General features: G+C 37.1%; 1 protein-coding gene across 1 annotated transcript in view; it reads right to left on the bottom strand.

The window, feature by feature from the left end:
• The window catches only part of LOC135220985 (T-complex protein 1 subunit gamma-like), a 95,542-nt gene that overhangs the window by 1,477 nt on the left and 71,736 nt on the right, over nt 1-22,329 (bottom strand). Inside the window, exons 6-9 of the mRNA XM_064258688.1 lie at nt 19,526-19,714; nt 13,529-13,790; nt 12,548-12,822; nt 6,763-6,957 (exon numbers count right to left, since the gene is read on the bottom strand). Coding sequence (XP_064114758.1) covers nt 6,763-6,957; nt 12,548-12,822; nt 13,529-13,790; nt 19,526-19,714 — 921 coding nt within the window. The remainder of the gene's footprint in view (nt 1-6,762; nt 6,958-12,547; nt 12,823-13,528; nt 13,791-19,525; nt 19,715-22,329) is intronic.

The raw sequence follows: 22,329 nt of genomic DNA, 5'->3' as shown, positions 1-22,329 counted from the left end.
TTTTTTCGGAAGTTACCACGCGGACGTAAGGAAAAAAGGTTTTTTTTTCATAAATTCACCATAAATCGAAAAATTGTGCTAGACTTCCAATTTGTTGCAAAACTAAAGGCAAAATGATTGAATATTACTAGAATGTAATAGTTTTAGCTTACAATTACGTTTTTTGACCATTTTGGTCGAATCAAAGTTGACTGAAGGTTGAAATTTTGGCACTTATTGTTATTTATATGAAAATATTTCAAAACTGATAAAAGCTACACTTTCATATATAACTTTATATAACGGCTAATATAAAACGGTGCAAACATTACGACAATTGGATGAAAAAATGTCTGATTTTTTCAGCAGTTACCATGCAGACTTAAGGAAAAGGGTTTTTTTTTCATAAATTCACCATAAATTGAAATATTGTGCTAGAGACTTCCAATTTGTTGCAAAATGAATGTAAATGATTGAATATTACTAGAACGTAAGAGTCAAAGTTGCCCAAAGGTTCAAAATTTTTGGCACTTATCGTTATTTATATGAAAATATTTCAAAACTGATAAAAGCTACAACCATGGGTTGTTTTTTGTTGTACTCTACATGAAATTGTGCACATTTTCATATATAAAACTTTATGTAACAGCTAATATAAAACGGTGCAAACCTTACGACAATTGGACAAAAAAATTTCTGATTTTTTCGAAAGTTACTGCGCAGACGCAAGGAAAAAAATAGTTTTCCCAAAAATTCACCATAAATTGAAATATTGTGCTAGAGACTTCCCATTTGTTGGAAAATAAAGGTGAATAATTGAATATTACTAGAATGTAAGAGTTTTAGCTTACAATTGTCTTTTTCAACCATTTCGGTCGAGTTAAAGTTGACCGAAGGTTGATATTTTGGCACATCGTTATTTATATGAAAATGTTCCAAAACTGATAAAAGCTACAACCGTGGGTTGTTTTTTTGTTGTATCCTACATGAAATTGCGCACATTTCCATATATAAAACTTTACGAAAAAATTTCTGATTTTTTCGGAAGAGTTACAGCACGAACGTAAGGAAAATGTTTTTATAAATTCACTTAAATCAAAATATTGTGCTAGAGACTTCAAAATTTGTTGTAAAATGAAGGTGAATAATTGAATACTACTAGAATATAAGAATTTTAGCTTACAATTGCGTTTTTCAACCATTTCGGTCGAGTAAAAGTTGACCGAAGGTTGAAATTTTGTCACTCATCGTTATTTATATGGAAATATTTCAAAACTGATAAAAGCTACAACCATGGGTTGTTTTTGTTGTATTCTACATGAAATTGCACACATTTTCATATATAAAACTCTATGTAACGGCTTATGTAAAATGGTGCAAAAATTATGTCAAAGTGACGAAATAATTTCAGACACGTGTCGCTGATGCTTTTTAGTGCGAGAAGAAAGAAATTCACGCTTGCACGCCTGGGTAACGATTGTAAACAAAACAACAGCTTGATCCGTGAACTCCCAGCATCCCTCAAGGTGGGTGATTAAAAAAGTTTTCGCCATGTAGACCTATAACTATTTTTCCGCGAATTTTTAAAAAAGCTTTTTTGCATCGACATTTCAAACGTCAATTCGGCACCCAACAAACAATTTTCATTGATGTTTAATACGCCCAATAGGCGTTTAAGGGTTAAGGGAGTTATAGTCCTAATATTGGTTATTTGCATTTATAACTTACAACAAAACTTTCACCTATTATAATGATTGGCAAACAATCATTTAGTTACACTTTAGATTTATCAAACTATAACATTAAATTTAGTCCCACTGTGAAAAGGCATCAAATGTTGAAATGTTCAGTATCTATATCTCCTGTAAGAACATTCTAAGCAGCTATAACAATGACTTGAAAATCTAATATGATGCATAGCTGAAGTTGTAACTTCACTGCCCTAACCTATTCAAAACAACTCTGTTAGACAAACCTGCAAGCCTTGTAAATGTCTCAACAAAAAAACACTGAGACAACCTTTGTAATTTGCATGTGGGGAGTATTTCAGCATATATATGATCTTGACTTTAGTAAGTATAGCTGACAGCATATGTACAATCTTGACTTTAGTAAGTATAGCTGAGAACTCTCATTGAGTAATGAAGATATTGATATATCAGTTTAGTCCGTGTTATTTTTTTTTTTTTCTTTATTGGTCAATGTAGGAGAAACATGTTTGATTTAATAAGATGTTTCAAGAATGTAAGGGATTTGTGTTGTGACGTCATAAGAAGTGAACATCATAGAAGATAAGATGGAGGCAGTGTGGGATGGAGAAATATGAAAATATCCTCAACGCAGATATGTTCTAAATATCCTACTGTCAACTTGTTCATTGTCAAAGAAACTGTACTGCAGGCAGGGGAGAAGTCCTTGCGCTGCCAAGGAAATGTGCATTTCCAACAGAAGATATGTCCTATGAGGTGACCCCTATGATGACATACGATTAGTATGCTACTCATCAGTTGAGACGTCCTATGATGATAAGACATGGCCCCCTTTTTGACTTAGGAACCACCATGGTGATGTTCCTGAGCAACATAGCAGAGCACTAATACGGATCTCAACTCCTGCAGAGACAAGAACTAGGATATTGTGATACACAACTGATCTCGTTACTTGGATATATAAAGGTTGGATAGGCTAGGTACTGAACTCAACCTAACCTAACCCATTCCCAATATCTTGAAGAATGGGAAAATCTTGCAGAAATCAGAATTAATGAAGCAGAAGAACATGCTCTGGAAAATCGACGAGTACATCTGATAAACATAAGCTCAAACCAGCTAGGCTAGTCTAGGAACTCAAACACTTGGGCTATATTAGGATGGAGGGATATGTTTTAACTAAGTAGGCTAGGACTAGGATCCAACCACTTAGGCTAGACTAAGTTGGTGGGGACAGGTTCGAACTAGTTCAGCCAGCAGGGCAGGGCCGGGCACGGTCTAAGAATTTAACCACTTAGGCTCTAAGATGGAAAAATTAGGTTCGAACTAGCTAGGGTCAGCAAGGGTAAGAATACAACCACTTGCTAGGCTAAGAATTCAACCACTTAAGATAGCTAAGATGGAAAGGAAGGTTCGAAATAACTATGCTAGGCTAGGTTAAGATGGTTAAAGTACTTTTGAACTAGCTAGGCCAGGCTAGGCTACAAACTCAAACATTTGCTAGGCTAAGAACTTGACCACTTAGGCTAGGCTAAGTTAGAGGGCAGAAATTCCTCATCCTTCCTTCACCCCAAAGCCTTCATGGTCTAGACTTCAGTAATTAACCAGCTGAGTAGGTCTGAATCTCAACGTGTCAGGTCAATACTCTCAAAATGTAAATAAATTATGAAATAAGAACTCTTCCCACCTGGGAAGGGTTAAAGTTTGGGTGAACACAAAGACTTTCAATTCCCACAATGAAGGCCGTACAGGCTTGATTGAATGAATCCACTGACTTGAAGTTATTACAGTACTGTAATATTGATCTAATCACATCAAAATAAAGTAATCAATGCATATTGTAAAGTGTTTTTTTGTCTTCTGAAAAATACTTTCCCCAAGGAATTATTCCTCAAATAGGGTTTTTATTATGAAGATATGCTTTATAACTAAAACAATAAACATTGCTGTGAAAGCAACTTTATGACTTAATGTTAAATTTTGTTCGCTCACCACTCGAGTTAAAAGGTTGATTTCATTGATATGGAATTATTCCTTGAATAGGGTATTTATTATGAAGAAAAACCACTAATATAAGGTGAAAATGGTTTTACCTTTATTGTCAGTTTACTTAATTTGAATCTTTTCATATATGTTGGTGATGATCCACTGTAGCTGAAGAAGCACGTCAGCTACGTCCGCGGACGTGAACAACAGGCAAGGAAATCCTTAACCTAGTCGATGAACGACAAACAAGACTTAAAACGGGAAGCTCTTGAAGGCAAATGTGAGACTTCAGAGGGGGAAGAAGGGCAAAGATCATCTCCAAAGGAACACGTCCGCGAGATATGACACATCTCACAGGGAAACACATCCATGGACATGCATCATGTCTGTGTAAGTCTGGAACTAAGGTGACCAAGACAGGAGAGAGCTAGCTTCGAGACGACAACGTTCAAGCTGGTTACTTTAACTGGAGAGAAATGATGAATCAGAATTCAAAAGAAAACCAAGTGTAGGAAGCATACTTAAAGTGTCTTGGATTTTGATTAAATCAAAGAACTTGGACTAGCTAACAAACAATACATGGCTGGCCCCTCTCTCCCTGAACGTGCAATAGGGCAATATTACACTTGAAAGAGATGGATCAGCATTATACATAAAACAGCCAATGACAAAGCAGTAGGAATAGGCATGAAGCACATATACTGCAAGTTGCATCTGTCCCTGAGGAAGCGTAAACAAGGGAACCCTGGAAGGCCGAATAAATATGCTGATGCTCACAGGACTTTTTAGGATGGATATACAGTAATATCTTGAGATATGAGTATACAGTGGACCCCCCGTATTTGCGTTCTCCAGATTCGCGGACTCACACATTCGCGGATTTCTCTGGGGAACGTTTCCCTGCATTATTCGCGGAAAATTCGCGCATTCGCGGTATTTTTCTATGATAAATATCCACAAATTCCTGGGTTTTTTTTTTTGAATTTCATCATAAAATGCACTTTTTGTGATAAAACTATTAAAAAACCAAGTATGAAAATTTTTATTGGGTTTTTCTTGAGTTTTAACTAACAAAATAGGCTGTTTCTAGCATTTTCATAGGGGTTCCAAACATTCGAGGATTCTAACTATTCACGGGGGGGTCTGGTACGCATCCCCCGCGAATACGGGGGGACCACTGTAATTCGTTCCTGGACTGTGCTCGTAAGTTAATTTGCTCGTATCTCAATTCAATTTTTCTCATATAAAATGACTAAAATTTATGCTGTTCTGGCCCTCTCAAAACACTCAAATCAATCATAATAACAACAGAAAAAAACATGCTTTTAATTTGCTATACTGTATACACATACTGTACACACACACACACAAAATATAATAAATGATTACTGTAATATGAAATAAAATGTGGTTTTATTACGAGTTTTTACCTTTGAGACACGATAGTGGCTAACTGTTCCATACAGTGTAACACTTAAACTTAAAATTAACTTAAATGAACTTAGCTTATTTTTTTTAACTTATTACTTTTTTTAATTTTTATTCTTTTACTTTTTTTAATGTGTCTACTTACTGTTCTTCACTTGTCTTAGGTCCTTTGCCTCGCTTTCACTTGTTCCTTCTCCTTAATCCACAGCAACAGAAACCTCTCCATCTCGTCATTTATATTTGTCTGTAACTTAGTTATGCCTTTGGAAGCCTCTGTGCTCTTGATAGCAGCCTTCTGTTTGAGGATTGTACATATCGTTGAAGTACTCCGCTCATAATCGCGTGCCAAATCCCTCACGCGGACACCACGCTCATGTTTCTTGATAATTTCATGCTTCATCTCTATCATCATCAGGCATTTTTTCTTCTCAATGCCAACCTTAACACTCGCTTTCTTAGGACCCATCACTTATTACAAATAATGTTCACAAATACAGTGAAAATCACATAAATAATGCAACCACATCACGGGAGATGTGTATGGAAGTTGACAACCACGTGAACTGAACAAGTGAAGCGGGCTTAGAGAGCTCCCAAGCGCTCAGCCATCTAGCGTTGGCATCCGTAAGTGCGCTCATATCTCTTGGCATCCGTAAGTGCGCTCATATCTCAATGTAAAATTTTGCTTGGAGGCTGGCTTGTATCTCTGAATGCTTGTATGTTGAGGTATTACTGTATATGAAACAATAGCATGGTAGTATGGACTATGAGAAAAAAAAAAAAAAAAAAAAAAAAAAAAAAAAAAAAAAAAAAAAAAAAAAAAAAAAAAAAAAAAAAACTTGGCTTGGGAGAAGAGCAAAGCAACATCCACTCTCTCAGGCGGTTGGAGAAAGACTGATGTGTCACTGGATTCAAGTGCACACTCAGAACTCACTTCCACATCAACTATCCATCAGGTACCAGATGCCACAAATCCCTTGTATTTTCAATCTTTCATTGTTTTTATTCGGTTTCCAGCTGGCGCCAGATGATTTATCCTATTGTTAAGACTGAAAGTTATTCCGTTTGTTAGTGAGTGAGTTTGTTTGTATGTTTGTATGGTTTTTACGTTGCATGGAACCAGTGGTTATTCAGCAATGGGACCAACAGCTTTACGTGACTTTCGAACCACGTCGAGAATGAACTTCTATCACCAGAAATACACATCTCTCACTCCTCAATGGAATGGCCGAGAATCGAACCGGCAACCACCGTGGTAGGACAAAAATACCATACCAACCATGGGGGGGATTACTAAGGCGCTGAAAATTGCCGTGTTCATGGAACAATTAAATTCTTATGAGATGTTTCTTAAAATAATGATGCCATCAGTATTAGGAAGGCTCAGAATATCATGAAAGAGGAGCATAGAAAAGAAATTACACCAAATGGGAACTCACAGAGAACTGCAGAAAACATACAAGAATAGAAAAGTCATTTACATCTTGAAAAAAAAACAAAAAACCTTTGCACATAACATTCAAAAGCACTATTACCTACTACTTTTTTTTTTTTAGCATATTCATACCAATCTTAAAATTTAACTGAAATAGATTATGTACTATTCAGTAATAATACATTGTGTAATAAGAAATTATAATAAACTCTCAATTCTCGTTACCTCAACAGCAGTTTTGTAAACTTGAAGCTTCACAGACAGTGGTTCCCAAATCTTGAGGTTTCTCATGTCTGTCATTTCTCCACTCTCTCCATCTACACCCCAGAAAGTCTCGCCATTGGCATGCTTTGCACGTAAGTTTGTTAACAGCCTGATGATGTTTGCACCACAGTTTTGTGCAAGAGTTCTTGGGATAACCTATAAGTAAGAAAAACAAAACTACACATATACAAGCATTGGGGGGGGTTGCTACAAGGGGTGCTCTTCAACTTTCCATTTATAGTCACTGCAAAAAAAGCAAATAAAAATACAAATACCATCTAGGCTTACTTAGCTTAGGAAAAACTATAAACCAATAATTACATGCATACAACAAGAACTTGGTGTCTTAAAAGTAGTAAAGTGCATACTAATCTAGAGCTCACAAATATTTCACAAACATAATCAATGACGAATTAACTAGACGTAAATCCTTTTGTAACAGATTCAATTATGCATTAATCTTTGCAAGAGCCATAATGCGTTAAAAGACAACTTAATGCCAAAGCTGAAGAGTACTGCATACTATTCACAACAGCACAAATGTCAAAACCCAAAGATACCTAGGTGTGCCTTGTGTAGCACACTGTACATGGTACCAAAGGTTTTTATAGGTTCTTTTTGGCCATAGTCACATTACTTTCTGAATTTACTTTTCATTCATTCCTTCAATCTATTCTTATTCAGCTGTCTAATTTAACTTGCTCAGCTGGAATTCAATGGTCCTATTAATCACTTCTTTTGCAGAATTTTACTTAGCTATAAAAATAAAACCCATTTTTAAAAATTCAGCAGTCCTGTTAATTCCTTCTGCAGATTCTTACTTAGATGTAAAAACAAAACCAAGAACTATGTTGAACTCAAAGTTGTTGTAAATTAACCCTTAAACGCCTATTGGACGTATTTTATGTCAAGATAAATTGTCTGTTGGGTGCCGATTGGACGTATTCTACGTCGACACGGAAAAGTTTTTTTAAAAATTTGCGGAAAAATACTTAAAAGCCTACCAGCCAAAAACTTTTGAATCATGCACCTTGGAGGATGCTGGGAGTTCACGGATCAAAGTGTTGTTTTGTTTACAATTGTTACACAGGCGCGCAAGCGCAACTTCTTTCTTATCGCACTGAAAAGTATTAGTGACACATCTCAGAAATTATTTTGTCACTGACATAATTTTTGCACCATTTTAAATTAGCTGTTACATGGAGTATATTAAAATGTGTGCAATTTCATTTAGAATACAACAAAAAAAATACTCACGATTGTAGCTTTTATCCGTTTTGAAATATTTTCATATAAATAACGATAAGTGCCAAAATTTCAACCTTCGGTCAACTTTGACTCTACCGAAATGGTCAAAAAACGCAATTGTAAGCTAAAACTCTTATATTTGAGTAATATTCAATCATTTACCTTCATTTTGCAACAAATTGGAAGTCTCTAGCACAATATTTCGATTTATGGTGAATTTATGAAAAAACTTTTTCCTTACGTCTACGCAGTAACTCTTCCAAAAAAATCATACTTGCGATTGTCGTAATGTTTGCACCATTCTAAATTAGCCGTTACATAAAGTTTTATATATGGAAATGTGCACAATTTCATGCGCAATACAACTAAAAACAACCCATGGTTGTAGCTTTTATCAGTTTTGAAATATTTTCATATAAATAACGTTAAGTGCCAAAATTTCAACCTTTGGTCAAATTTGACTCTACCGAAATGGTCAAAAAACGCAATTGTAAGCTAAAACTCTTATATTCCAGTAATATTCAATCATTTACCTTAATTTTGCAACAAATTGGAAGTCTCTTGCACAATATTTCGATTTATGGTGAATTTATGAGGAGAAAAAAAAAAAATCCTTACGTCTGAGCGGTAACTCTTCCGAAAAAATCATACGTGCGATTGTTGTAATGTTTGCACCATTTTAAATTAGCCGTTACATAAATTTTTATATATGAAAATGTGTGCAATTTTATGTAGAATACAACAAAAAATAATTGAAGGTTGTAGCTTTTATCATTTTCGAAATACTTGTATATAAATCACGATAAATAAAAAAAACCACGTTTGGTCAACTTTGACTCTACCAAATTGGTCGAAAAACGCAACTGTAAGCTAAAACTCTTACAGTCTAGTAATATTCAGTCATTTATCTTCATTTTGAAACAAATTCAAAGTCTCTAGCACAATATTTAGATTTATGGTGAATTTAAAAAAAAAATGTTCCCTCTGCGCGCGGATTCTCCGCCGCAAATCTCCGAAATGTGTAAGTCGCAATCTCGAAATATTTGCTCTGTTAAGGGGGCCGGCCGGAACCTCTATATATGGAGGTATAGGGCGAAAAATGCAAAGTCATGAAAAAATTCATGGAGCTTCATATGGCAATTGAGAATACGTATACGAAATATTTCGTCAAAATTCCTCTTACTTTCGTAGTTACAGGGTAATTAGTTAACGTAACTCAATAAGCCTAAAACATTGATCCGTACAAGAAAATGCAATATTTCTTCTATTATCGTAAATTTTGATAATTATTGTCAAAGAAATTGGGAGAAATGGCATCTGTAGACATTCCCCGAGTCGAGAAGGAGACTTCAGGCTCAAGCTACCACTACCAGTCCTGATTCATTTAGTGCGATCACAGACGTCAAGTAGTCTACACGTTCGATTTCACGTCTGACATTCGCCTGCTTTCACATATGTTTATGTATGTTTCGGCAAGAATTTCATCATGCCAATGAGGAAAAGGACAAGGGAAACATCTCGCTAACATACAGACGAGAAAAATCGCTCAAGTTATATTACAGAATATCATAATATATGCGTAGTTAGTGAAGAGAGAGGGGAGGGTTGCTTAGTAACGCCCTGGTCTTGCTTGACAGCACACGTCACACTGTGCCTAAGGCTACGATCTTTGAGCAAAGAGATCTTAATTTATGATAAAAAACAAAGTTTTGGTTTTTTAATACCCAAAATGGAATATGAAATTCATAACAATCATGATTTATTAAACTGTCTTTGTAAAAAAAGTGTACGCCTTCGAGTTTCACCTCTTGACATTCTCTTGCAATTACGTTTGTTTATCTTTGTTTCGGGCAAGAATTTCATCATGCCAAAGAGGAAAATACAAGGAAAACATCTCGCTAACATACAGAAGAAGAAAATTCGCTGTAATAAGCAGAGTTAGTGAAGGGAAGAGAGAGAATTGCGAAGGAAGGAGTGCCCCATCTTGCCTCAAGCAGTGCCCCAGGCTGCGATATATGAGCAAAGGGATCATCATTTATGATTAAATTATGATAAATAAAATAAAATAAAATAGTTTTTGGTTTATTAATACACAAAAAATAAATATACATTCATAATAATCATTATTTATTAATATTGTCTTTATAGAAATACGAAGGAAAACTTTGAACGCCCCGTATCTCAAAACTATATACTTATTGACCTTCAAAATCTATCTTCTCACTTAGTTTTAAAGCTATAACATTGGAATTTGGATATAACTCAGAAAGACATTATAGAACAATCAACTAGCGCCCTTTTTTTTTTTTAATTTTTTCCAATTTGTTTCGTATTTTTTTATAAATTTTTTTCTACTGATTTATAGGGTTTATTTTTAGACCATATTGAAAAATTCATATCTAGCAAAAAAATTACTTTTAGAAAAAAAAAACTCTCCATTTGATTGGAGGTCTACATCAGGTCTTAATATTAAATATCAAGGGAGGAGATAGAATTTGAAAAATGGTTATTTTCGGGATAAATCGCCCTGGCGTCACAAAACCGAAGGTCAGAGGCAAAAATCATATGCGATTTGGAGATGTCACCCAAGTCACCTTATTAAGTGGTAATTGAATAATCAAAAGTTTCCTTGTCCTTAAAAAAGGGCATTAGCCGGCCGGCCCCCCCTTGAAAGTATTAGGGCGTTTCATAGAGTTTTATATATGAAAATGTGCGCAATTTTATGTAGAATATAACAAAAAATAATTGAAGGTTGTAGCTTTTCTCATTTTCGGAATATTTGCATATAAAAAATATATAAAAAAAAAATTTGGTAAACTTTAACTCGTCCGAAATGGTAAAAAACGGCAATTGTAAGCTAAAACTCTTACAGTATAGTAATATTCAATCATTTATCTTCATTTTGAAACAAATTGGAAGTCTCTAGAACAATATTTAGATTTATGGTGAATTTTTGAAAAAAACATTTTTTTACGTCTGCTCGTTACGAATTCATGCATCATGTTGTGATAATATCTTCTCTGTGTTTCTTTGATCGTTTTACAATGTGGTAGATACCAAAATGATTGCAATTTAGTGTACAATACAATGAAAAAAAAATTAACTCGTTAGCTTTAACCGTTTTGATCACAGCGCGATTTGAATACAATTATATATGAAATTTTGTTTTCACGCTATCATACATCGCATTATTTATATATGATAATGATATTTTTTTCATTTCTGATGGTTGCATACTAAACTTTCAGGAAAAAAAAAAAAAAAAAAAAAAAAAAAAAAAAAAAAAAAAAAACTAAGTGTGCTGTGATTTTTTGAAAAAAATATTTTTTCCGCTTCGGCGTTGACTCCGAGACCCCCTCGGCATACGGGAGACAATTTTTATTATACCCCTTAGGCGTTTAAGGGTTAAGTCCTAAACTGTATACATATTCAACCCATGCTCATATACCATATTTTAAAGCTATCTTTAACAAAATGCTCGTAATGTGTGCATTCTTAATTTATACCATAAACTAATATAATATAAGAACTTCATTCTTGTTTTACATTGTACTTGATATTAAATGACATAAAAGAGATATACTGAAAATGCATGAAAAGTTTTGGGCAAAGAGGTGAAGGAAATGATGAAAGGGTTATTTGGAGAGGGAGCTGTAGGAGGTAGGCCTACTGGGTCTTGTGATGGGCCAGGAGAGATAAGAATGTGAAAGAACAAGTGGATGAAAGTGATGAAAGTGATATGGTTGTGGTAAATGAGGAGAAGAAAGAGAAGGTACAGAATAGGGATAGATCAGAGCAGAAGGGCAAGAAGGGAGTTGAGAGTAAGGAAATAAGGAAAGGGCTAAAGGGAATTAGATTAGTAAGGATGGTGGGCAAGATAAGAAGAGAATGAATGATGAAGATGAGAATAGAGTTGGGAGCAAGGTGAAGGATGAGTGATTTAGGCAGTGGTAAGTGGAAATTATAAAGTAGGCAGAAGATGGGTAAGAAAGGTATGACTAAAAGTATGGATGTGAGTATGGAAGTAGATTAGTTATATTCAGAAGAGGGTAAGAAAGGTCAGAATGGAAGTAGTGAAAGTGAGAGTGAGCAGGAAGTGAGAAGGCAGTATTTATGAGGTAAACCAATGTGAGAAGTATGAGGAATATGGTAGTAGGGACAAAGTGGACTTTTTTCTTTTAGAGAGTATGAGAAGTATTGTGGGGCTAAGTATGGAGATAACAAGAGTTGTTTCTTGTTCAGTTGTTCATGGCTTTACACATTTATGCAACGATTATGTATAACATTAAAAACAATACTTTCATCAATCTCTTTTGTTGTTATTGAACTTATTTTTCCACTAGTATCTCAGACAAAAATATGGACCAAGTCAAAGCTCATATCTCAAAATTTTTTTATGTTAGGCTGCTTGTATCCCTAATTACTGTATATATACAATATAATGACATATGCTTAGTCTACTCTAGCCTCACTACTTATATTGCACATGAATAAATACCTCTAAAGCTTGTCCAAGAGCAGAATAAGGCCACTGCTTTACACCAGAGACAGATTTAGCCTTTTCTTGAAGTATGTGAGAGAGTGCCATTTCCACTGCACCACCTCCAAGAACAAGCTTGGGCTCCACCACAAGGTTACGTGCAACTCCAAGAGCATCATGTAAATTCCGTTCGACCTCATTGAGGATGTCTTTGCTAGGCCCACGCAAAAGGATTGTACAGGCTTTTGGGTCTTTGCATTCTGTTATAAACGTGAAATACTCATCCCCTATCTGAAATACAGAAAAAAAAAGTTATTTTTCCACTTCAAAACACTATTCTTGCAAATTACTAGCATTCTTAACGTATTGGTGTAAGAAAATATCTAAGCCCCAGATTCCAGTAAATCCTCTATATTAAGACCTAACCATTACTTATCCAAAGTATAAAGATAATACTTCTTTTACAGGTCGTTCCTCTACAAGATGTAACTATTTCAAACATTCTGCTCTACCTTATTACAATTGAATCAAGAGCTTCAAATTGCTTGGGAAATAGAATTTCTTAAAAAATAAAAGTTAAAAATTACACGAAGCTCCAAACAAGTTGACAAATTTTTAATTAATTTGTATTTTTCATAGCTTAAAAAAAAAAAAAAAAAAAAAAAAACAAAAAAAAAAAAAAAAAAAAAAAAAAAAAAAAAAAAAAAAAAAATGTAAATGCAAGGAATAGCTGGTGGCACCCCTCCATGGCATCCCAATATGTAGTTGAGGTGGAAGCGAGTCAGAGACCACGCTTGAAGCTAGTGATGCATTAGTCTCTAATATATTAACTCCTAAATAACTGAATACTACACCTTTTGAATTTTCATATTTTTTTAATGAACATACTAAATGTCACACATTGCAAGGCACTTGGACATTTATTAAAGTTACCTGCAATTAAACAGCTGGTTTATTAAGGTTATCTGCAAATAAACAGGTTAAGTTATCCTTACCCTTTTTCCACTTCAAAAAGTCCTGCACCAGTTCCTAAATCTTCTTCCTTGAGCTCCTCTGTGCGATTAACGATCGTTGCTCCACAGGCTTTCGCGAGTCTGTTATTATCTGATTTCTTAATTCTTCTCAAGCAAGTGATTCCTGCCTTGAGAAGAAAATGCTGAGCAAGATCTGAAACACCTTTTTCTGTGATGATCAAGTCTGGGCTGAGAGCGATCAGATCTGCACACATTGATTTGATGTGTTCTTCCTCCATTTCTAACATCTGGAAAGCAGTATGGAAAGCAATAAGTACTAAGACACCCAGAAATGGTGGGCAAAATTATGAGTACTGTTGCAAGTGACAATCCAAGATTAGTATATTACAATCAGAAAGTAGCATGCAATATGATATTGTTAAGATACAATAAAGTTTGTTCATACTTACCTGGCAGATATATATATAGCTGTATTCTCCGAAGTCCGACAGAATTTCTAAAACTTACGACACACGTAGTGGGAGTTAGGGTGGTTAGTACCCATTCCCGCCGCATGGGCAGGGAGGCGGGTATCAGGAACCATTCCATTTTCGATCAGATTTCTATCTCCACTGTCTCCTGAGGGGAGGTGGGTGGGTACTAAAATTATATATAATCTGCCAGGTAAGTATGAACAAACTTTATTGTATCTTAACAATATCATTTTGTTCATGAAACTTACCTGTCAGATATATATATAGCTGAATCCCACCTTTGGCGGTGGGAGAGACAGAAAAAAGGATTTTAGAAAACATATAAATGTATATGATTGACATCTTGGTTCCTTACCTGTTAGCATAGCTGACTTCGTGATTACTGTCACCCAAGCCTGCTTCTGCTTCACTAGAGTTACCAACAAGGTAGTGACCTATGTAGTTGGTGCGCTCTAAGATGATCTGTCACGGGGACGGGACCACAATGTGACTAGACCATGACCATACTTCCGAGGGCAACGAGGCAAAAACCACCACCATAAGTTAGCCTAACAACAAAACTCCCATATAACCAAAGGCTAAAGGAAGGGACGACTGTACCGGCAGCCGACACCCTACAAACCATAAACATACAAAATATTAAAAACTCACCTACCCTTTTCTATGGGAAAGGGATGAGTGCTACCTCCTGCCCCCAAAATAGTGTCTGCGGCGACGTATGGTCCCGAGAGAGTAACAGCTTTCATAGGTCGTTCTCACCTCCGTAGGTAGTGAGAGGCGAAACACCGAGTTACTCCTCCAAAAAGTAGCACTTAAAATAAAATGTCTTTAAGAGCCATGTTTTTCTGAAAGGCTATTGAGGTCGAAATAGCCCTTACTTCGTGCGCGTTAACTTTAAGTATCTTCCAAGTCACTGTCTTTGCAAGAAGCGTGCGCCTCTTTAATGGTGTTTCTTAAAAAGAATGCCAGTGCATTCTTGGACAAGGGCATGTTTGGTCTCTTGACCGAACACCATAAGTTCTCTGCAGAACCTCGGCTCCTTCGTTCTACGAAATATACTCTCTAAGAGCCCTAAACAGGACACAGGATCTTTCTGGCTCTTGACCAATGATCTCTGCCATACCCTTGATCTCGATTGTTCTAGGCCACGGATTGGAAGGGTTTTCGTTTTGGCCTTTTTTGGCCAGAAACGACATATTCAAAGAGCAGACTGCATTATGCCCTTTGAAACAGGACGTGTTTGCTGATAGCCTGTATTTCGCTAACTCTCTTTCGCCGTCGCCAGAGCAGTTAGGAATACAGTTTCTTCGTCAAATCTCGTAGAGACGAAGATCAAAGAGGTTCAAAACGATTTGACATCAAAATATTTTAGGACCACATCCAGGTTCCACGAAGGTAGCTTCGGTAGTGGTACCTTGGTCGTCTCGAAAGATCTCAATAGATCATGGAGATCCTTATTGTTAGCGAGGTCAAGACCTCTATGGCGAAAGACTACAGATAGAACGCTTCTGTAGCCTTTAATAGTTGACACTGCCAACTTTAGATCTTGTTTCAGATAAAGCAAGAAGTCGGCGATCTGGCTCACAGAGGTAGTGGTAGAGGAAACTCCTTTTCTCTTACACCAACTTCTAAAGGCTGCCCACTTCGATTGGTAAACCGCGATTGATGATGGAGCTCCTCGCGGTGGCGATAGCTTTAGCCACTGATTTCGAAAAACCTCTCTCTGGCCAACTTTTGGATAGTCTGAACGCAGTCAGACTCAGAGCGGAGAGGTTTTTGTGGTACCTCTCGAATGGGGCTGTTTGAGTAGATCTCTCCTTAACGGAAGGGAGATCTCGGATAATCACTAGGTAGAACATCACCTCTGTGAACCAGATCGCCATCGCTGCGGGCCAAAAGGGGGCGATTAAGGTCAACCTCGTCCCCTCCGATGCTGCAAATTTTCTCATCACCTCCCCCAGGATCTTGAAGGGGGGAAAGCGAGAGATCCAGGCACCCGTCCAATCCCATAGAAGGGCGTCTACTGCTACTGCTCCCGGATCGAGAACCGGGGAGAGCAATACAGAGGAAGTCCTCGCCGTCCTTGAGGTTGCGAAGATGTCCACTAAGGGGCCCATCCCCAAAGACCCCACAGTTCCTGGCATACTTCTGATTGAGAGTCCCACTCTGTCGGCAATAACTGTCCTTGTCGACTGAGGAGATCTGCCGGCGTTCTCGACTCCGGCAAATGAATCTTGTCCAATATTGTGACTTCTCTCTCCTTCGCCCAAAGCAGGATCTCTTTTGCTAGAGAAAACAGGGAGCGAGAGTGTGTTCCTCCTTGTTTCTTCAAGTATGCCAGGGCTGTGGTGTTGTCCGAGTTGATCTGAACCACACGACGGGAGACTTTGTTCTGGAAGAACTGGAGCGCTAATTGAACCGCTGCCAGCTCTTTGAAGTTGATATGCCAGGTTACCTGTTCCCTCTCCAGGTACCTGACACTTCCTCCCCCCTAGAGTTTGCTCCCCCACCCCGTGATGACGCGTCAGAGAACAACACTAGGTCGGGGTTCTGAAGCTTGAGGGATACGCCCTCTGACAGCTTCCACGGATCGAGCCCACCATCTTAGATGGTTCTTCACCTCTTCCGAGATGTTTAACTTCATGTCGAAGTTGTCCTTTTCTGTCCAGCTGTCCGACAGAAAGAACTGAAGAGGTCGGAGGTGTAGCCTCCCCAGGGAAAACAAACTTCTCCAGCGAGGAAATGGTCCCCAGCAGACTCATCCATTCCCTCACCGAGCATGAATCTTTCCCTAGAAAGGCTGACACTTTTTCTATGCCTTGTTGCTGACGTTCCTGGGACGGAAAAGCCCGAAAAGCCACTGAATCCATCTGAATCCCCAGATACACGATGGACTGTGTTGGGGTCAGATGTGACTTCTCGAAGTTCACCAGAAGTCCCAGGGACGCAGCTAAAGACAGAGTCGTCTTCAAATCCTTCAGGCACCGGGTCTGCGAGGAGGCTCGTATGAGCCAGTCGTCTAGATAGAGCGAGATTCTGATGTTGGAAAGATGGAGCCACCTCGCCACGTTCTTCATTAAGATGGTGAAGATAAAAGGGGCCGTACTCAGTCCGAAACAAGAGCCCTGAATTGAAAGACCTTCCCTTTCAATACGAACCGAAGGTACTTCATCGATTGGGGATGTATCGGACGTGAAAGTAGGCGTCTGGAGGTCGAGTGATACCATCCAATCTCAGGTCTTAAGGCCCACCCCCAGAACTGACTGAGGTGTCTCCATCTTGAACCTCTTGCTTCTCTATTAAAGAGGTTTAGACGACTTACATCCAAGACGGGCCGCCACCCTCCCGATTGTTTCGGTACAAGAAACAATCTGTTGTAAAATCCTGGCGTTGCCAGGTCTAAAACCTGTTCCACTGCTCTTTTCTCGAGCATCTGCTCGAGCATTCTAGGCCACGGATTTCGAAAAGAATCTTTCGCTTTGTTAGCGGATACGATGGGGACAAGTCCCTGGGAGTGGAAGTCAACGGGGGCGGCTTTATGAAAGGGATCTTGTAACCCTTCTCTATGACGTCGAGAGACCAGGCGTCTGCCTCTTCTTACTCAGCCAGGCTTCTGCAAACAACTGCAGCCTGGCTCCTACCGGTGACTGAAGGCACGATCTCTCACTTCTTACCCCTAGACTTGGAAGGGGCTCTACCTCTAGGAAGGCTTCTTCCTCGAGGAGACGATCTAGCGGAAGTCCCTCCACGAAAGGGCTTCTGCTTTCTAAACTGTTGCGTTCCAGACGACGTTGAAGGGCCAGCCGGACGTCTCGAAGACTGAGCCAACAGGTCTTGTGTGGCTTTCTCCTGCAGACTCACTGCCAGATCCTTCACCATAGCTTGGGGGAAGAGAAGAAGACCTCGAGAAGGGAGCATACAAAAGTTCTGTCCTCTGTCGAGATTCCCACCCCTTGCGCGGGGAGGACGCGTCGGAAGACGAGAAACAATCCTTAAGGATACGTGCTCGAGCACGCTCCTTAGCAGCCTGGGAAGCGTCCACAGGAACTGCTGAAGGGACGCCAGATCGGTGGGGGTTCCCCGTAACCCTCCTTCCGCCTTCGACATGCCCTCTCCCTGAGTCCTGGGAGTCCGGCAGAGGTCCCAGCCTAGAGGCGCTATAGGGCCGATCTGACGCCCCTCCACTTCACTAGGGGCACTATCACTGCACTTATTTTGCCTGTTTTCAAGGGCAAGCACTTTAGATTCAAGCGTCTTCAATGAATCTAGAATAAGCGAAAGGGCATTACCCTCCGCAGACACCACTTGAGGGCCCGAAGGCAACACTACAGGGTTAGGAGACACAAATTCTAAAGGAGGGTTAGAAGGGGATACATTAATACCCTGTCTGCTACCCGACTTACTCCTGGAGGAAGACCTCCTAATCCTATCACGTTCTAACTTCTTAACGTAGGATTCATACGTCTTCCATTGCAAATCATCTAAGCTTTCACACTCATTACAGCGCCAATCAAATCTACACTCTTGCCCCTACACCCTTTACACAATGTGTGAGGATCAACAAGGCTTTTGGAAAGCCTAACCTTGCATTCCACTTTCGAGCACACCCTGGCGCTAGCAGAACTACATCCAGACATTTTTAAAAAAGGGAAAAATCTAAGCCAAAACAAATCAAAAAACAGTCCAAATCACGATGTTCCAAGCTATCGATCCAATCAAAAAACCAAAAAGTCAAGAGGATACTCAAGCAATATGAAAAGTTTTCCAAAATCCTGAGGCGGAGGTGTGTAAACAGGTGTTTTACGACACCGGCGACAGAAGAAATCTGATAGAAATGGGAATGGTTCCTGTACCCACCCGCCTCCCAGCGGCGGGAATGGGTACTAACCACCCTAACTCCCACTACGTGTGTCGTAAGTTTTAGAAATTCTGTCGGACTTCGGAGAATACAGCTATATATATATCTGACAGGTAAGTTTCATGAACAAAATTATGAGTAAAGTATTCCCGGATTTCTCTACAAAACATATATGGCCATTATTTGGGGGAAAATTTGCCTATTTGCAGTATATTTCTATGAGAAATATCCACAAATTTTAAATTTTTCAATAAAATGCCACGCCTTATGTGATAAAAAAAAAAAAAAAAAAAAAAAAAAAAAAAAAAAAAAAAAAAAAACTATTTAAACATTTTTTAGTGGGTTTTTTTTCCTGAGTTTTTTTTTTTAACAAACCTGAATAGGCAGATTTAAGTGTTTTTATGAGGGTTTCAACTATTTGTGGATTCTAGCTATTCCCAGGAGGTCTGGTAAGCATCCTCAGCGAATACAGGGGGAAAACTATTATACAGTGAGACTGAAAAGGTGGGCATAACTAAAAAAAAATTGCAACTAAAAATAAGATAGAAAACCAATAATTTAAGGATCCAGTTACCTTTCAATAATGAGATGATCAGCCATAAAACATCATCCATCATATAACCAGAATATAGAATGAAACTGGAGGGCATTAATATCCCGAAATTGAGACAAGTCAAGGAATAAAACTTACCTTTGTGAAATCTGTTTCTGCAGTAAGTTCAACATCTGTCTGAGATTCCCCTTTTTTATACTCCAATGGACAGTCTAATAATATTATCCTTGGGTTTTCAATACGACGTTTCATCTTGGCGTGTGTGACATCTTTGTTAACCATTATACCGTCCAGTACTTGACACTCCTCAATAGTTCCACCTGGAATCTGGGAGAAAAAGAAAATGTTTGACATTTATATCACACTAGTCTTCCAAAAAATTCCCACCAAGAACCACATGCAATAAGACTATTTCATGCTAAAAATCATAAAAAGCATACAATTTCTTAAACTATATATATATATATATATATATATATATATATATAATATATACCCTATATATATATAGATAATACTATATAGTGATGAAGTGCCAAGTATCTGGTTACTACTTACCATTCATTAATTGATACCTCACGAAAACCAGACACCTGAACCCTCATCACAGGTACTAAACGACTGAATACTCTAAAGGCAACAGTGATCCCTTAACAACTTACCAGCATTGCAGAAAATCAGACTAAGTTCATCAAACAGGTGTGAGGTAATCTCGTAAGTAATTAAATTAATCAAAGGGCATCACTCCATCAACAACTTTAAAAGTCTAAGTATTTCCCTGATTTTAGAAGTCTAAGTACTTCCCTGGTTCTGAGTCACTTCAAGTAAATTGAAGGAAAGCAGATCAATTACAACTCTATGTTTCTACTTAACATCACTATAATTAAATGGAAATATACTGGTTAAAAATGAAATACTTATAAAAATTTTAAATAAAAAAATTTATTATAAAACAAAATTTATAAGTGAAATTCACAATATCAGGGAAAATTACTGTTACTTGAAAACAAAGTAAAGTTTAATTAATTCTTGAATCAATTAAGCAAAATTAAATCAAAATTAATTTATCACAAATTCAAGAAAATTAATTCAATCAAAATTCAAAAGTTAGGCAAAAATTGAAAATTAGAAATTAATTCACAAGTGCTAAACAATATAAAACTTGAAAAGAATTCTAAGTAAATGCAAATTAATTCATAAGTGTTAAATTTAATTAATTGTGCAACAATTAATTAATGAAAATAGCTAAGTTAATTAAATCATGAATGCAAATGAAAAGAAAGAAAAATGTGGACAATACCAAAATTAAAAAAAAATATTAATCACACAGTATTTAAAATAAAAAGGCACACTTCAATAAGAAAATGGACAAATGCACAGAACATAAAAATAACTTCAAAAGAATAAACACTAAACACAAAAATTTGCAATACGTAAGTGTAAATCTTTTCACTCAAAACATTGTGACCATCAGTTATCAGTTTTTCCCAAACCTTTGTAACCATCAGTTATTAGTTATTAGTTTTTACCTAACCACTGTTCCAATCAGTTATTGGTTGCAACTAATAAAAATATAACACACTTTACCTTTTTGGTATACCAATTTCTTTCTTTCTTGCTGCAGCTTGTTTCACACTTTCACAAAACCAGGTGCCATTACAACAACAATGTTTGTTCAGATTCCACAAAAACACTAAATAATACTAAATAAACTAAGAAATATCAAATCTGAAATTTACAAATTACGAGTAACCATTCAATAAGTACGAAATCGTTACGTTACTTCAAGATCAAAAGTGCTATGTGATGGAGGGAGGGAGAGAGAGAGAGAGAGATCTAAACGCCTCGAGTATCTAAGCCCGAATGAAAAACTTCTCCCTTACAGCAGCTGGATTGGGATGACACAAAACGTTTTGGGCAATAATGCTTCCAGAAGCTTCTAAATCTTACGCAACTTTACATATAAAATGTGTAATCTGCATGTGGCACTTGGCAAAGACATAGACGTACGAGACCAGTCTGTTCAAAAAGGCCATGTACTCGACTCGATCGATCGAAGCAGAAGTCCCTTCTCACACATGATGACAGAATCCCAAAGCACAATGAAGGCTCGAGCTCGCTTATCAAACGTGTTGACAGATTTTGAAAAACAACTCTAGCTTTGAACGGACAAATATACTCTCTCTCTTTCTGCATTCTACGTTATATATATTATTCTTTTTAAATATTATGTTATGCAAAATTTGAACACACATTTTAAACATCCTATCTCTAAACTAGCTAGGAATCTGTAAAAAAGTTGCACAATTCTAGATGACATTTTATACAGTCAAAGAGGGGAAATATGCATTTTGAAAGTAGCAATATATATATATATATATATATATTATATATATAATATATATATATATATATACACATACATACATACATATACATACATACATATACATATACACACACACACATATATATAATATATATATATATATATATATAATATATATATATATATATATATATATATATATACATACAATACACACACATAGTATATATATATATATATATACCTATATATATATATATATATATATATATATATATATATATATATATATATATATATAAAATATACAGTGGTACCTCGAGATACAAAAGGCTCGAGATATGAAAGTAAATACGAAAAATTTTACGGCTCTTCATACGAAAATTGCTCAAGATACGAAAGGTTGTTGCTGTAAAGTCAGAGATTCGCCCGGACCACCGATAACAATTTTGAAACTAGCACGCCGCCAACTGAGTAGACTCACCACCATCTACCACTCTCCCATTGGTTCCTGATGCTAGTCACCGCATCCCTCCCACCATGCATCTACTATGTAGCGGCATGCTTTGGCCACTGCACGGCATCATCTGTATCGTACGCAAGCGGTATTCGT

Source organism: Macrobrachium nipponense, chromosome 2 (genome assembly GCF_015104395.2).
Source record: "Macrobrachium nipponense isolate FS-2020 chromosome 2, ASM1510439v2, whole genome shotgun sequence".
Taxonomy (NCBI): domain Eukaryota; kingdom Metazoa; phylum Arthropoda; class Malacostraca; order Decapoda; family Palaemonidae; genus Macrobrachium; species Macrobrachium nipponense.
This window is presented reverse-complemented; position numbering and strand designations above follow the sequence as displayed.